The sequence below is a fragment of the Python bivittatus genome, unplaced genomic scaffold, assembly GCF_059951505.1.
Source record: "Python bivittatus isolate LINGU-HERP-01145 unplaced genomic scaffold, Pbiv_v1 ctg000700_np1212, whole genome shotgun sequence".
Taxonomy (NCBI): domain Eukaryota; kingdom Metazoa; phylum Chordata; class Lepidosauria; order Squamata; family Pythonidae; genus Python; species Python bivittatus.
In genome coordinates this window covers 48,408,745-48,426,599 of record NW_028277098.1, presented here as the reverse complement: position 1 = coordinate 48,426,599, position 17,855 = coordinate 48,408,745, and the positions used below count along the sequence as shown (strand labels likewise).

At 39.1% G+C, this 17,855-nt stretch overlaps 1 protein-coding gene across 3 annotated transcripts in view; it reads left to right on the top strand.

The window, feature by feature from the left end:
• LOC103049652 (vitamin D3 hydroxylase-associated protein-like) overlaps positions 1-15,928 on the top strand; it is a 31,469-nt gene extending 15,541 nt beyond the window's left edge. For all 3 annotated transcript variants that reach the window (XM_007430160.4, XM_007430159.4, XM_025167889.2), the window contains exons 7-17: positions 339-545; positions 1,326-1,363; positions 1,696-1,820; positions 3,187-3,312; positions 5,544-5,641; positions 6,489-6,588; positions 8,366-8,409; positions 9,257-9,296; positions 9,493-9,601; positions 10,083-10,225; positions 11,510-15,928. In XM_007430160.4, the coding sequence (XP_007430222.1) occupies positions 339-545; positions 1,326-1,363; positions 1,696-1,820; positions 3,187-3,312; positions 5,544-5,641; positions 6,489-6,588; positions 8,366-8,409; positions 9,257-9,296; positions 9,493-9,601; positions 10,083-10,225; positions 11,510-11,644 (1,165 nt within the window). In that variant the 3' untranslated portion in view covers positions 11,645-15,928. The remainder of the gene's footprint in view (positions 1-338; positions 546-1,325; positions 1,364-1,695; positions 1,821-3,186; positions 3,313-5,543; positions 5,642-6,488; positions 6,589-8,365; positions 8,410-9,256; positions 9,297-9,492; positions 9,602-10,082; positions 10,226-11,509) is intronic.
• The last annotated feature ends 1,927 nt before the right edge of the window (positions 15,929-17,855 follow it).

The window sequence follows — 17,855 nt, the reverse complement described above, 5'->3', positions numbered from 1 at the left end:
TCTAGGACCTGTCTTTTATGGCAATGTGGGGTTTCAGGTTTCTCTCTCTCGTTAGCTACTCAGATGCCTTCAGGGTTCTTGCTCTCTGCTTCAAATATATTATCTGGTTAATTTGAAAAATCAATTAAATCTTTTGACATATGACCACTTTAGAGTGTTAGGAATGTCAGCGTTAGGGATCTCAGACTCATAATGCAGTAAGAGAAGTCCCATTGAGATTAATAGATTTTAACTTGTATAGGTGGGTTGAAGACTGTATCCTCAGAAGAAACAAGTAGATTATCCTATATTCTAAATATTATGTTCCTACAATCTGCTGTATTTCTATCATCTTTCAGCTATGACTGCAGCAACCCAGTTTTTGGGCAGACTGTGAACCCGTTTGATCATAAGAGAAGCCCTGGGGGCTCATCTGGAGGGGAAGGGGCTCTAATTGCTGGAGGAGGTTCCATCTTGGGATTTGGATCAGATGTGGGTGGAAGTATCCGCCTGCCCTCCAGCTTCTGTGGTAGTTGTGGGCTGAAGCCAACCGTAGGTAGATTGAGGTAAGTACTAAAGTAATCATGGATTGTGCAACTGATTATCACACTTTGATGTAGAATTGTAGAGTTGGAAAGGACCTGCAAAAATCGACTAACATAATGATCTGCTGGCATTGGAATGTTGTGGTTATAAATTCTGTAATAAACTGCCATTTAATCTCTGCTGCAAAAACCTACTGGAGATATTGGTGATCTTGGAGAAATTATGAAACAGCTTGATCAGAGTTCGCAAATTTTAGCAATGATGCCATGTGCACTTTCCATTAGGATGCTAGGCATATCCAATGTAAATCTGAGATAATACTTCTCTAGCAAATGGTTTCGTTCTAAGGAATCAAGCACTAAACTTAGTTGCTGAGAAATAGTGCTTTTGCCCTAGAAGTATATATGTCTATTGTAACATGTAATTTGAATATGTAATGACTTTTTCCTTCTGGTCTCCTTCCATTTGTATTTCTCTAAACCAGTGTTTCTCAAACTTGGCAACCTTAAAATGTGTGGACTTCCACATGCTGGCTGGGGAATTCTGGGAGCTGAAATCCATGCTGGCTGGGGAATTCTGGGAGTTGAAGTCCACACATCTTAAAGTTGCCAAATTGGAGAAACATTGCTCTGAAGAAAGGACATAGACAGATACTGTATAAGCAGATCAAACTCTACAAGAATACATGTTGACATTTGTCCCTGAGTGATGATCTGGTTGGCAGCATCCTCTAAAATGCTATTTGTGAATGTATCTTATACATTTATATTGTCTGCATTTTATATTTCTCTGTTTTACAGCACTTCTGGAGTAAAGGAGCCTTTTCATTTTCTCTCAAGTAAATAATGTCATCTTCTTTTTATGGAAAGTGAAAGGCGTGGGAGATCAGTTCTGAATGAATGTAAAAAGTGCCTGTCTGGGCTGAGGAACAATGGATATTGGGTAGATTGTGACTGAAATATAAATATTAACAAGAAATGTGGGAGCATAACATGATCTTTCAGAAATAATGAATGGAGAGTAATTTAAGCAATCAAAGACATGATTATCAAAGACATGATCCTAATTTGCAACTTATTTTGCTTTTGATCAATAAATCAAAAGCCGGATTAGCTATATACTATTACTTCATACAGATATGCCATATGCATCTTCTCCTTTCGATTAAAGTTACAGGAACAATAGGACCAATGGCAAGGGACGTGGACAGTCTTGCTCTGGCCATGAAGGCTGTCTTGTGTGATTACATGTTCCAGCTGGATCCCAGTGTGCCACCTATGCCGTTCAATGAAGAGGTAAATAAAAAACTGGAGGGTTTGCATAGGACCTCTGCTGAACCCATAGTTGACAATTTTGTCAATTACTGTGAGATTTCTTTCAAAGAGTCGCTTTGTGCAAGGTGGGCGATGATATAAATGTGACGTATGAATAAATAAATGAGTGCCTCAAATAAAAAAAACCCTAACCCTTAAATAAAAAAATATTAGAAGAAACAGGATTATAACCATGTCCACACTAAAAATACAACCGTCCCCAAAACCAAAACAAAAATTAAGAAAAAAACGAATAACAATGGGATTATCTATCTATACACATACATGTGAGCTGAAGGACAAGTATATTTAATTTTTCCTGGAAAAAAACATTAATATTGCTAATAAATAGGCACCAGTTTGAGAAACTCTATCCTCTTTTGTCGGGCTTTTCAAAGCTTTTTTTTTATTGTATCCATTTTTCAACCAAAGCAATTTCTCCCATTAGAAATGCCACTAATTCAGTTAAAGATCTGCTCAATTTTTAAACATCTTTAATGTTTAATTTTAATGTTTAATTTTTAAATATTTCACAGCTAATAAAAGGCATTGCATCAATTTCTTATATTGCATCTACTCATGTACATTAGAAAAAAGTCAGTTCAAAGCAGGATTCATTGTAAAGATCGTGAGGAGATTTTCCAAATTTCTTTAGAAAGATTCAGTCAAAAGTACAGCTAATTGGGCATTGTCATCAAAGATGGTAATATGCGCCAATTTGCTTGTCACCTGCCAACACCTTCCAGAAAAATCACATTATATTAAAATTACATTATATTTAATTGGATTAAAATTACTTGACTTCAGTGAGAACCAGTTTGGTCTAGTGGTTAAAGCACCAGGCTAGAAACCAGGAGACTCTGAGCTCTCACCCTGTCATAGGCATGAAAATTGGCTGGGTGACTTTGGGCCAGTCATTCTGTCTCAGCCCACAACATCAGGCTTGGGCGACAAGCTGGTCAGTAAATTCCTGTTGCAACCAATGGATCAACATTTGGTTGATCTGAAAAGAAAGCGGAGCCTGCACCTGCGGGAAAATGCTAGGGAGAAAAAAAAATACTTCACTTAAATTACCTAATTTAAGAAGAACGTAGTGCTACCTGAGAATTATGGTCATGATCTATTCCTGTTAATTTGCTGAAACATATTTAAAAGTCTTGTCCATTGTTCTGTGTACCCCACCACCCATGTGATGGTGGTATTCTAGCAGCTCTGTGAGCCTCTGCAAGCCAAGTTCCACAATAGTGTGAGAATCACAACATTGTGACTAACAACGATGCCATCATAGATAGGTTCTATAGCTCTTAATCCATGAATGGTAGTAACTCAGAGTTCTTTTTCATTCTAGATATACCGAAGCTCTGCACCTCTACGGATTGGATATTATGACTCAGATGGCTATATCATGCTTCCACCGTGCATGAGAAGGGCTGTGCATAAAACCAGGAAGCTTCTTCAAGAAGCTGGTCATACAGTGTGTACATTTGCTGCTACTGGTGTTTACTGTAGAATTTAGTTGCTTGTAAAATAGTGGGTTATTTTTGGTTCAGAATAGTCAGAGGGCTTCTATGTGGATGGCTTTAGGTACTGCTAAGTGAAAGACATCATGGAGCTCTTCTTTGGTTCCTTAGTGGTGCTTTTTAAATAACGAAAAAAAAAAAAAAAGAAAATACAGGAGGGTGAGAAGTTGGAAGGCAATGTTGATTAGACTTCTCTGGGTGGTTGCACAGTGGAAACCTTTTCTACAACCACATTGTGCAATGCCAGAAGCAGGCTGGTAATGACTGTTGTGCACAGAGGTTAAATCTGGGTTAGTTTTCAGCCCGGAATGATCAAATTTATTATGTGCCTTGAAAATACAGAAAATAACTGGAGGGAAGAACAATTATTGAGATAGTAACACAAGTAGAACAAGTAAAGCTCTCTTTTGTTGGGCTCTGCAACTCTAGCCTGGTCACAAATATACAGTATATAGTATAAGAAAAGTTCATGTTTATTGTGCCTCTCGGTGAGAAAAATGGCTTGGGGCATTAGCTATAGCATGAACATGAACCAGTGGCCACCTTTTTCTGCCATATCCTCATCATTTCATCACCTGAGGCACATTAATGCCATATTTAGCTTACATTGTCCCCTTAAGCAGCCAAGAAACTACACACTTTAGTTGTGCATGCAGAATGATGTGCTTCACTGCCCATTCATTTGGTCAGTTGGGCCATAAGGGGTGGGGTCAGCCTCTCACCAATTATCTCTGAATAGCAGCTGACCAGTGCTGTTGGTAGGTTTTCATGGTGCAGTTGTGCAGGCTGATGTTGATCAGGGATTTACCACTCTTCATAAGAGCACTAAACCTATCTTTTAGGAAAGCTTGATTTTACAGCTGAATGCACATGTCGGGAGGGGGGCAGTTGCAAAGTGATGGGGGAAGGAACTCTCCCACAGGAGCAAGCAAACCCACCACCTGTCAGCTCTTAATGGGCTGCTTTTAAAGATTGGCTCAGTGCTCTTCTGAAGTAGCAGAACAACCATGTTCAAAAGCAGCTAGAACAGTCATAAGCCCATATTTAAAAACAACTGAAACAACAGCTGTGAATGGAGCCATGTGATGAAGATTTCCCCCACTTCATTGTGTAATCTCCCCCCCCCCCCCCCAGCCTGTTAGTTCATTTTCAGGCTTGCTGACAGGTGCTGGTGGTCTCCCCATATTTCCTGTCCTTCCCTTCTAGCCCTGGCAACCTGCAGAATCAGCTATCAGGGATGGGAGATCCACAGGCTGAGAAACCTGGTGGATAATGACCCATCTCTCTTCTCATCCCAGCTGAATGGGGTGGGAAGAGAATGGGGATCTGATCTGCCACCCCTTCCAGTTCTGACTGCCTGGAAATCAGCTCTATGGGACTGTAGATCTAGCAAGAACAGAGTTGTCTTCTATTTCTTGCTATATCTCTAGTCCTGGGAGCTCTTCCCCAGGCTGATAGTGGTGTCAGCTTCCCCTCCTTCTCTTGCCACTTCTCACAGCCTTGCGATCAGTTGCCAAGAGTTTGGGCAAATCCTGGAGCAACTTCTAACAGCTGGCTACATCCTCTGATCTATCTTACAAAATTAATTTGTTTCTCTCAGGTCCAACTTCAATTCCAACTCAGTTAAGAAGAGTGATTGGTGGATGTTTTCCCACCAGCTGTTGCTTTGGTGGAGAGAGGGAAACCACGCCTGGGGAATTCACCAATCCTTTTCCTTAATTTGCTGTTAATTGGACATCACCATGACATCCTTCCAATGATAGGATAGGAGGATAGAGATCAGCAGGTAGTGTAGTGCTAATGTCAAGTCCACAAAGTCCAAACCCCAATTCAGAAGAATTCTTGTGAAACCAGCCCTGGTTCAGATAAATGCTCCTTTGTTGGTTGGTACATGCAGCTTGAAGCAAAGCATTGCTAAAACTAAAGCCTGCATAAAATTCCCTCTACTTTTCCCTCCCCCCCACTTCTATTTTGGCGCCTGATTTTTTTTTCTTGTCAGCTGAAGAACTACTGAATAGCACTAACTGAGCCACAGGAAAGAGCTCTCTCTGTGTGTGTGCTTGTATATAGAAAGCCATATTCATTTACGGAGTGGACAAATAGCATGCAGGAAAATAGTTAATCCAGACTTGCATGTTAGTTGGCATCTTGGGGGGTTAACTGAAAAACCCTTTGTTATTTGCAGCTAGTTCCCTTCAGCCCACCTTCTGTGGATTATGTCATGGATGAACTTTATCTGAAAAGCATTTTTGCTGATGGAGGCTCAGCTCTGACGGCCTTGTTGTAAGTATTTTGTTATGAATGCTAAAGAGCATTTAAGGATCTAATAGTGGATCACTGCTCGATATTATTGTGTTCTCATTCAAAACACATTTTAAAGTAAGCTCATTGTTTTCCAAGAGATGGTGGTATTATTATTATCATTTGCTTTATTATATCAAATGAATTAACAAAAAAGTATGTATATATCAATAGTATTAACATAATATAACCTCAAATTAGCAATCACTATAATAATAAAAAGGAGGGTGGGAAGGGAAGAGAGGCCTTGAAAATTAAGGTATAAATAGAACAGCTCCAAATGTTTAGACTCTTTTCTTTCTTGGAAAAACAGAAACAAAAAAGCCCTAATTCAAATGTTAATAACATATAAAAGTGTTATATGATAACAGCTTCCACAAGCCCCATGCCTGAAAAGTCCACAGTTCTTGATATTGTGATTGATCCCCTATGTTAGGAATATAGCAAAGACATTATCAGTGGTAGCTTTTACCTGAATGAAGAGGTGGTATGAATATTCCCTGCCTCTACCATGTGCCTAAAGTAATCTAGTACTTGAGGCCAGAAGATGTGATCTCCTTTTTCTTACTGAGGGGAAAGTATATTACTACTTGCATGACTTTGTAATCTCCACAGAGTGCCAGATCCATATGTTTTAGGCATGTGGTAGAGAGAAAGGCAAAGATTGCTGCTCCGAATGTCTGCTCTAGAATAGCTCGTGATAGCTTTACTTTCCAAATTCATCTGTAAAAGTGGTCTACACCACTTCTTGCTAGAGTAAATGACTGTGATAAATGCATACAAAGAGAGAGAATATCCAATCTTGCTTTCCTTCTCTATTGCCTGTCAGTGAAAGAGATATAGTGGATCCAGGTTTGAAATTCCAAGTGAAAATCCTTAAAATCCCAACACTGGTGAAGAAAGCTTTGGCCAAGATCATCAAGTTCTGGGTGAGTCTTAGTTCTCTTTAGGTGTTTGTGGTGTCAAATTTGTTCTCTTCCCAAGAGATGCAAAATGATAGAGTTATTGTATTATAATACTTTGAGGTACAAAACTGAAAGAAATGTGTCTTTTAAACACATTGCTTGCATTGCGGGCAGCAGCATCTTAGGAGGGGGCAAGGGATCCGCCTGATGAAAGCAGCACTGAGAAGTTGCGATGCAAGCACACACACACCCTTCTGTGTGCAAAGGGGCAGAGCTTATGAAGCAATGCCATAATACTCCTGCAAATGCCACCGACAATTGGAAGCATACATTTTAAATTGAATGTATTCTGAAGAATAATTTCAGCTGACCATTTTCCTAAGGCATTCATGGTATTTCTTTTGGTAATTAAAATGATTTGAATGATTGCCTATAGATCAATGATAGTTGTGCCATTTTTATCATCCCAAGTCAGGGAAAGGGAAGATAGAGATCTTTGTCAATTTTTTTGTCTGGTTTATCCTCAGTGACCATTGTAGGGTTTTCTACTTTGCTAATATTGTTTCTTTATTATTGTTGTTGTTTGAATATGTTACCTGCCCAGAGTCATATTTGTGAATTGGGCAGTCATTTAAATCAATTTAATTGATAAATAAATAAAAGAGGAAGGAGACAGGTTCTAGGCACAAAGTGCATACCATGAGAATAGACATCTCTCAATCTAGTAGATCTCTGGAAGGGAGATCTTGAGGTTTCCAGAGCAATTAAGATGGAGCAATTGCGTAGCCTAACTGCAATTTTGGAATGGAGTAGAAGTTAGGTACATGCAGTTGAAGGGCTTTGGCATAAGATCTGTATAGTACTTCAGGATATGCAGTGTTTACTCCTTACTTTGGGTACTTCCATACAGACCCATCACAGGATCTTTGAACTATCATTTCCATTCCACCATATCTCAAAAACAATTTGAAGCTGCCTTATGATTGTCTATACTATCTCAATCCTCAACATGATGAAAGCATGCAGAGAACCCATTCACCCGACTAACAGAGTGCAAAGAATAGCAGGCAGGCAGTATCCTGTCCCAGAACAATGAAAATCTCCACTCCATACAAGGAAATGGAAGCATCTTTTTATTGCCCCCTTTACTCAGTTTTTTGTTGATGTTGTGTATGTTTGTCTGGCTTCGTACATGCACATATATCTGAGCAGCGGCTCTGAGGGAGGACTGCTACACTTCCAAGCCACCATTCTTCTGTGTCATTGAAAATAATAGTATGCTGGCATACTAGTAATGGGAGGGGCAGTGTGGACTGGGAGATAAGGATGGTGAATTTGTATGTAGGGAGATACAGCTTGACACCAGAAGCTAAGATGGTAAGTGAGACATGAATTCTCACCAATGGGAAATGGCCCATCCATAAGCCCTGCAAAGCTGCAGTGTTAGAAAAAGAAAAGAGGGGAAAAAATCAAATCATCTCCCCAGAACAGCCAACAGTGAGACTGAACAGGTCCAGAGCTGTTTCTGAATTGTTGCAAAAACCCTATGTGGCCTCTTGTTTGCCCATGTCACTAGCTTGATCTGACAGCCAGCAGGTTTGTCCAGCAGGTTTGTCCTATTCCTCAGGACTTGTACATAATGGTCCCCTAATAAGATCAAACTGAAAATGTGCAGACATAATGTATATCTTCACCAGACCTTATAGATCAAAGATAGTTTTTGAAATTCTAGATTGTTTTTAGACAAAATCCAATAGTACTAATGAATCTGGATTTTCACTCAATACTGTTTTCTTTCAAGCTTCCCCAAGTGGCTGGGCAGCTGAATGCAATGTGTGGAGTGAGGTAAGGGTGGAATTATATTCTTACAAATGTACAGAAATAAGAACTTTAGCTGATGCACTATAAAAAGTTAGTGCTTTTATATTTGGCCCCTTTGATCTCTTACTGAGGCAGATCGTCAGAGTTTGCATTAAAAAAAGCAGTGACACAATGTGCTTTTTGGGCTTAATATGATTAAGTTCATTCCTTATACACTATGCCCAAGTATTAACATTTTTTAAAATCAGATATCTTGTGATGTGGAATTTAACAATGACAAGTTAGCCATTTTATTAAGTAGGACTTTTGATGTTCTACCAACTATGACATAATTTATAAAGTAAATGATTATCTGATTATGTGTCATCAAGTCATTTTCGACTCCTAGTGACCATGTAGATAGATTTTCTCCATGACAATCTGTCCCTAACCTCTTCCAACATTGCACCCATTGCCACTGTAAGTAAGTCCATCTACCTTGCTGCTGGTCATCCTCTTCTTCTCTTTCCTTCCACCTTTCCCAGCATTATAGCCTTTTCCAGAGAGCTAGGTCTTCACATAATGTGTCTGAAGTAGGATAATTTGAGCCTGGTTATTTGTGCCTCAAATGAGAACCCTGGGTTGATTTGTTTGATGATCCGTTGGTTTGGTTTTTTGGCTGTCCACAGTATTCTCAGAAAACTTTTCCAGCACCAGTGTTCAAAAGCATCAATACTCTTCCTATCCTGCTTCTTCAAAGTCCAAAGTGATGATCTATTTGGCCCAAAACTTGTCTGTCTTCAGGCACGCATATGATTATCCTGATTATCCAGCACTATCGTAGTCTCTTATATTTTAACATGTTTGGTTAATTACATTTTCTGTCTTTTAGGAATGTGAAGGAACTATGGGAGAACCATGACAAATTGATGGTAAAAGCATTTGTCTATGAAAATAAAATTTAAAAAATCAAATCTTATTCTGTCCTTGCAGTAAGATAGATCATGTGGATTTTATTGTTCATATCAAGCAACAACCTTTGCTAGCTTTCAACATCTTTCTAGCTACCCAGACTTTATTAGGTCGAGATTTTTCAGGATTTTAACTACTATTGTTCTTTGTGCACAGGTCTATCGTAAAAAGTTTATTGAGCATTGGAGGAAAAACAAGCTTGATGTTGTCCTGTGCCCAGTTCTGGGTCCTGCCTTCATTCTTGGATATCCTTCAAAAATACTTGGTAAGCCTCACTGTGGCAGACTACAGACCTTTTCATCCCATGAAATAAAAATATTATCAAGTTTCAGGAGCACCCATGAAAGAACTAATCTTGCACAAGTAGATGAACTAGGTTTACTTCCAGAGGGGAAATGGTTTTGCCATTCTCTTAGCAGAGTAATAACAATGATCAGAATGATCTAGAAATTTTCACAATTCCTGTATGGGCATATAACTTACATGTAGTTCTCACTGTGAGATTAACATCTGGTTTCAGGCTAACCGTTCTGTCCATAGGATGAGCGCTATAGCTCACCATAGCATCATCGCCCACTGTATTCCTTCAAAACCAAGAAAAAATGAGAGAGTCCAATTTTAGAAAGTTGGTCAACATTACCTTACCATAACTGAATTATGCCAGTAGAGGGGTTTGGGGGTGGGGGACAAGGGGAGAAGTATACAATTCCACCTAACTGCTTATTTTGTGGTGTTCACCTTCCTAGCTGCTATCTCTTATACTATGCTATACAATACCTTGGATTTCCCTGCTGGCGTTGTACCAGTCGCCACAGTTACAGAAGTGGATGAAGAAGAGATGGAGCAATACGGAAAACGGTATAACATCTGGGATCAGATCCTGAAAAAGGTTTGTATGAACTCTGGAGGTACTAGAGCAGAAGTGTTTGTGTATCAATGATGTTTGAAGTTGTGAAGACATTTGATTTCACAATCAAAATTTAACATCAGCTTTTGAAAATTACCTGCTATCATTGGATAAATGAGTAAGGTTAACTAAATTTTCCTAAATTCTAATGAACCCAAAATTGCTAACAATAATGTTTAATTTAAAGACATGAATGACCCAATATCACCCTACTCAGCATTTTCCTATCTTTTTATAAGTAGCCTTCACTAAAATGGATGAGTATGGATGAAGAATGTGCATGATGACATTATGGCATTATAGGATATAATACAACTAAATATTCATGATTGTGGAATTTTTCTTGCACAAGTAGATGAACTAGAGTTGCTTCCAAAGTGGAAATGGTTTTGTCATTCTCTTACTAGAGTTTGGCAAGAGCAATAATTTGGGTGTCATTTGTCAAATATTGCCAGACATTGACTGCTGAATATTGATGCAAAATACTTTAGCATAAAATATTGATCCTGAATAGCAAAATGTCATCAATCTAGATGATATATAAAGAATAAACACCCTGAAAAATTTCAGAGGAAAGTTTTGTAGAGAACTTTTTGGAGCAAATCTATTTTCAGCTGTAGATAGAATATTGTGGATTGAAAATACTTTTCCTGTTTTTAAAAGGGGGAAAATTCAAGCAAGTTGAGAATTTAAAGGGAAGAAATGTTAATTGAAGAGCAGAATCCAGGATTATAACCATTATGTTTTAGGAAACGATATTTTTCTATATTTTCCCCCAAGGCCAGGATTAAATCTACACGAACAATCTTGGCAAAAAGTGATCTAAATCCATTTTTAAATAAAACTGGGGGAGGGACAGGGACACACAAATATTTGGCTAACAGCTTACTTACCCTGGTCATCAACTAGTGATGTGTACTGAAGAGTAGCCTCAATGTCAACTTTCTATGCAGGCACTTATGTCTTTTATTATTTCTCATATTTTATACCTTTGGGATGATTGGCTTCCAAGGCAGCAGTTATATGAAATACCAGAGAAAGAACCCAATCTTCAGTCAGTGTTAACAACTTTGTTAACCGTCTCAGTTAGGAGTCTGAGACGCTAAGGTTGCAGTCCTATGAAAACTTACCTGAGAGCAATTGCCAATGGAAAAGGGAGACTTATTTCAAGGATACCTGCCCAGGACCACGTTGCAGCATTCAAAAAGGCTTGGACCTTGGACCTGAGCTATCTGAATGATTGTGCTCTTTTGCCATCTTTTTCAGGCAGTAAAAGGTGCTGTTGGGCTTCCTGTAGCAGTTCAGTGTGTAGCTTTACCATGGCAGGAGGAATTATGCCTTCGGCTCATGAAAGAAGTAGAGATGCTGTCCAACAAAGAGCAACAGAAGAAAGTAATCTGAACTTGATAAATAAGCCATTTGCAGATCAAGGATGCAACTGGACTTAGAAAAATAAATATCAAGGATATCCTTGAATATCAAGGAATCTCTGCTATATATAACATGACACATGTTTGAACCCAGAATATTCATATTCAAAAGGAAAGGATTGTCTTTTGTCTGAGTTTTCCACTTCTGCAAATCACTATGAAGGGCTGGTCCTGCTTCTTCTGAATTCTTGTATTTTATAAGCCCTATTGAGGCATTTCTCTTTCTACTCATTTACAATTATAGGAGATGGCTGGTGGGAGGTTCACGCTTTCTGTTTTCTGCCATATTCCCATCCTTCATCTCCATTGGACAGAAAATCAGTATTTCATAATGGGGTAAACCTAAATGATCATACAATGTTGAACCACTTAGCAAAGCCCATTATCCGTGAATCAGAATGGGGACTTGTACTTGGTCAGGTGGAAGAGGCATAATATTGGCACATTGATCTAAACTGAAATGGGTGAAAAGCTTTGATAGCAATGCTGACTTGCCTTTTGCCCTTTTTTGAGATTAGTACTGGGTACATGTTCATCTACCATATAGAATTCAGTGAAGGTGATATTTGTTGCTCATATTGATTATGAGTTAATCAATGGGAGTTAAAATCCACCACATTTAGATGGCACCAGATTAGAGAAAACTGTGCTGTATTGTTTGTCATTCTCAAATAATTCCCTTTTGGTGGAAAACAAGGGGCAGTAAGTCAAAAATATACAAGCTCTGGGGTTTGCTGCTGTTTTGCACCAAACTGGTTTGCTATGCTATCCAATGTTTGAAGTTCAGATGATAACAGTTGGATTAGACTTTGGTGCAGCTTTGTATTTAATGTGAATGTAAAAGAATAGGGGAGAATTATTTCATTCCTTTTGCTCCCTTTTTAAGAGGCTAAAAACTCATGTTCTAGTTGTTTTCCACAGCTGAATGCTGATAATTCTATTGGCAATTGTGAGTGATTACTACATTATCTGCACTCAGAAAAAGTTATTGTTTTGAATGCTAAAAGAATTAATGATACATAAAACTATGTTATTATTGGCTGCATTCATCAGCAGAAATGTGTTGCGCAGCATCACTGCACTGTGTTTACCCCAGTCTCTTCCCTCCAAAGAATACAAGAGATGGGTAGAGACAGTTTATTGTAGAAGATTTACATACATGTCATTTACCTTTGGAAAAGCTTATTGGTGCTGAAGCTGATTATCCCACAAGTCCAAGGGAGGCTTGTTCATCCCTTTCCTTAAAACCAAAGGCAAATAGATTGATTGGGGGGGGGGTCTGAGCAAAGTATATTTTTATATACTAATAAAGCACAAAAGGAGAATCTAATTTAAAATGGAAGGCTGACTGAGATGCAAAAATAGTCTTTTTCAAGGGAGATGATGATGATGATGATGATGATGATGATGGACTCCCCACAGTAAAGGTCTGGATGAAGATTGGCTTTCAAATACTTTTCATACATACTCCAGCAATACAAAGTTTCTTGATAGCTTACCCTGTCTATATCTCCTTGGACTTACAGCATGCTGGAATGGCTTATACATTATAGCTGAACACTGCAGATGTTTATTCCGTCACATTTTCCAGAGGGGGTTGGGCAGGCTGATTTCTACTAAGCCACACTGGTACGTGGCATCATTATTAGTGATCTTGGCACCAACACAGAGTTAAGCAGAGACTTCTAGTACAAGAGAATGTACTTGGCACAATGGAATCTTTGATGCAAATAGCATTTTGTCACGCATTTTGACCTTGTTACCCTGTTGGGATCTCTGAGAAGCAGAGGAGCTGACATTTGGCCCAAAGTAAATGTGTTACAAGAGGCCTTAGTTTAAGGCTTCTCCTACCCTATCTTCTGCCTAATCAGAAACACAAATTGTTTTGGAGGCAGAACATTATACAAATAATATAATTTTTAAATGGTTTCTAGATTTGGGAATGGTGCTCTCTGATAGGGAGTATAACCTTTTCATCCTGCCTTTTTGCCCTACTCTACTTTCTGTTTCAAGGAATTAGAGAATATGGCTTACTAATTAATAAAACTGAAGAACTAGGAGATCCCCAAATTTCCCTAAGAGACACACAAAGTTTAACCATTTCTCATGGCCCTCAAGGGGATGAGGACCTGTGGCTCTGCAAGATGTGACTCAACTACATCCCTCAGCACAGGGCATTCTAGGCCAACAGCATTTCCCTTTCCTGTGTTAAATGATTTAAATAACCATAGGTAGTTAATAATTGGGAGGCAAGTCAGTGAACTGTGATCCCTCTTCCTCTCCCTCTCCGCCTTCAAGTCAGCATTGACTCCTGGTGACTGCCGGGACAAATCCCTGCAGTTTTCTTGACAATGTTTTCAGAAGTGGTTCACCATTTCCTCCTCCTCAGGGCTGAGAGAGAGTGACCGGCCCAAGGTTACCCAGCTGGCTTTGCGCCTAAGGCCGAACTAGAACTCACGGTCTCCTGGTTTCTAGCCTGATGCCTTAACCCCTACAACAAATTGGCTCTCTCATTGATTGCTTTCCCCATGTCACACATAACAGACTTTTCATATGTTCCAGTTAGTGTGATGCAATAACAGCATTATCAAATAACTATCAAATGACTACAGGTGGCTTTAAACTGTTCCAAATGTTTAATGAGATATAACCGCCTTTTGCTCCATTTACCACATGCACATACATACATACCATATGTAGGTATAATTTTCACAGAGGATCACACATCTTTTCTATAAAGTAATGTAAAATGATTATAATGCAGAGTAGGAATATACCCAAATTTATTACAGGTTAGAAAATGATTTATATTTACACATGGATTAAAAAGGTGAAGAAAATTCAAGGATTCAGATCCCTTTTTGGTTCTAAAAAACTCTCAGCTCCCTCAGCTTACCAGTGAAGCCAGATCATGCACTACAGCCTGCTGCTGAGTCTTCTCCAGATCTCTCCCATGGCATTATTTGGATACTTTTCCCATTATGCAAATGTCTAAGTGATGCGGGATGAGCCACAGTCCAAAAAATGGATGAGATCAAGACAAAGAAGTTGATAGGGCTGTGATTCCCCCCTCCCCCCAAGCTTAAAATCAAACTAGGTAACAGCTCAAGCTCCTCTGAAGCAAGCTTGATTCCTGGTGATTATATAGAAAAGTCCAAGTGATCATTTAGCAACAATATGGAATTTGTTTGGTATTGTCTTTCAGATTTTTATTTTTTTTGGCTTCTCAGTCTAGCCTATAGGACTTGGATTTTCTGACTTCCCATCTTGATACTATCCATATGCACTTGCAGCTAGGTATGAAGATGCTCAAATGAAAAAAAAAATGGTTTGGGATGTCATGATGCAAGCTCTGTCCTTTTGTACTTGCATTGGGGTCTCATAACTATTAAAGGGGCAGAATTTCATTATGATATAACACATGTTTTATCACCAGCCCCTCACTGCCTGCTCCCATGGAAACATGATACTATCCATTTCTTATCCTGCTTAGCTTTTTCAAGATCAGTGAAGGTCAGCAGCCCACGTACAATCAATATATCTGCATCCCACCTATTTAATCTTTCCCCCTTTCTGACACATTACAAATAATTCAGTGACAACTTGTGAAAGAGCTCTGAGGACAGAACTTGTAGGCTCAAGAAGCAATTTAGGGACAGGAAAAAAAAAAAAATTACCGAGTTCCAGTAAGACTTTTACTGAGGTATTTGTACAACTTCTGTACAAGGTGTTCTGTACTGCAGCAAAGATGATGAATGCATTGCAGGCCATAGGTTATGACTGCCGTGTTTTTGCATGTTTATCCCATTCTCACAGTGGCTACCTCAGTGTTTCTCAGCTTTGGCGAGTTTAAGATGGGTGGACTTCAACTCCCAGAATTCTCCAGCCAGCCCATGCTGGCTGGGGAATTCTGGGAGTTAAAGTCCACACATCTTAAAGTTGCCAAGGCTGAGAAACACTACTCTACAGGCATGCAACGAAAGGTTATACCAGTGAACATCTCGGGGAGGAACAAGACCTGTTCCATTTCCTTCTCATTCATACGCAGAAAGCGCAGCTAGATGGCAGCACCGAGCAGGAGTTGATTGACTGCATTGGAAATCTGATTTCGCAGACCCAGAAAAGAGTTTGGATTTTTTTTTTTAATCACTAGGGGGCAAACTTGAGTTTCTGATAAATGCAAATCATACTGTTAATGTTCTAAATATTGCTGCCAAGCTTTAAATGAACTGTAAATAAAAGAGACTGTCCAAGACTATGGATTTGATTTTTTGGAGGGGAGATAAGTCTTCCTAAATAAGTCTGTTGCATATGGGGAAAAATAGATAGCAATGCAATTACATTATTTTCTTTTATAGACACTGCTTACAGTCTAAATATTCCCTCTTTAAATAAAATAGGAATAGTACGCAAGAGTGATCAGAATTTAGAAAAAAAATCTCATACTTGCTATTACTCAGAGTTGGATGCAAATAAGCCATTTGAAATTCTCCATCAAAGGAGTGGGTGAGTTCCTCTAAGAAAAGAAGAAAATTAACAATTTCTCCTATGCAGGACTCTCCCTGCATTGTAGCTGTAGCGTCATTACTAAAAAAAACTCAGTGGCAGGAGTTCCTTTGTGATATTTTTCCCTTGGGATTTAGTGAAATTGTGGGAAACCAAGTGGAGTGAGAGACACAATATTGGCACGTATGCCTGGGTTTATATCTAAATAAATAGATGAACATCATACCCCCCACCATAGCACTTTCTCCAAAATCCTCTTCTCCTTTGAAAAAAAATTCAAAAGCTACAATTTCTTTCAGCAAGTTGAATAAGAACTGGTAAAAAGAGAAAATCCAGTTTTTCTGCCTGACACTAGAATAAATATTCCCTAGATAGGTGTTTGATTCCTATATCCATCCTGGGGATGAAACTATATCTTTCATTGCCCTGGAGTGAAGCCCTAGTCTTTCCAACCGTTCTGAAGAGGGATGCCATCTACTTCCTTAGAGCGAATCGGTGAGCCCAGATGGTGGAGGGGGTCCTTTGAAGTCAGTACATAGTAATAGCCAACACTAGCTTAAAAAATAATGAAAGCTGTCCTCCTCGTAGCTGATGAGGATGAAGACCTGATACGCCGTCTGAGAAGATCCCTTCCTCCTTTATCTTTATTTGAATCTGTTGGAAGAGGTGCAGAGGGATCTACTTTATACTTTCCACATTTCACAGATGGAGAAAGGGGATATCCCAGTATATGGCTCAGGTAAGATGACCAGTTAGGCATTACTAGAAAGGAAGACATCACCAAAAGAAGAGAGTACCTTCACAAACTTACATAAAATGTTTATATGCTAATGTATACATAGAGAAAAAGTAGAAGTTGGAAAACAATCTACTTTTTCTCTATTTATAGATTAGCATATATGAAAACAGTTGCTGTATTTGGACAGAAATACCATACTGTTAATTACAGAAGGGTAGGTGGGTTGGAATAAAGGACTATTCTCTCTGATTTGCCTATTCTAGGCCATGAACTGAGTTTCGCAGCCCAGAGGTGTGGTCTATTAAACAAAGTATGGCAATACTAAGAATGTGTGTTTGTGTGTGGGGTTGTTTCAAATTCACCTTCTGAGTTGTTGAAAGCCCAACTTCAGAAAACATTCTGATTTTTTAAAAAAGTCAACTGTTGTGTTCCAAATGAAAATGGACAAACCCCAGGAGCTTCCTCAGCACAGAAAATAAACACTCCTTTCTGCAGCCAAATGGTGTGATTAGTCTGGGAATTGTCAATATCCGGGTGTAAAAATGCTGATGTGTCGGAGACAATCAGCTTTGCGCGACCTTGTAATATCTCATTTTATCCATGCCACGCTTTATTAAATTCTCATAAACCTGTCAATGGGGACAGACATCATTTCACTTTACCCCATTAGTTCAACGCAGCAGCAACGGAGAGAAAAAACAGGAGAACGAGCTGCATGGGGGGAGGGGGAATGAGCAAGTGAGAGGAAGAGAAACCCACCCGCCCGCTTGCATCCCCCCACCCACACTATATCTAACCCGGTATCGCTCCAATCATGTTATAATGGCGGTGCCCTGGGAAAGTAATTGAATTAAGTGGCTTTTGTTAATGGTTTTAAGATTTAAAAGTGTAAATAACAGTTAGGGCTCTTTAATGGACTTTTTCATTTTAGGTAGCC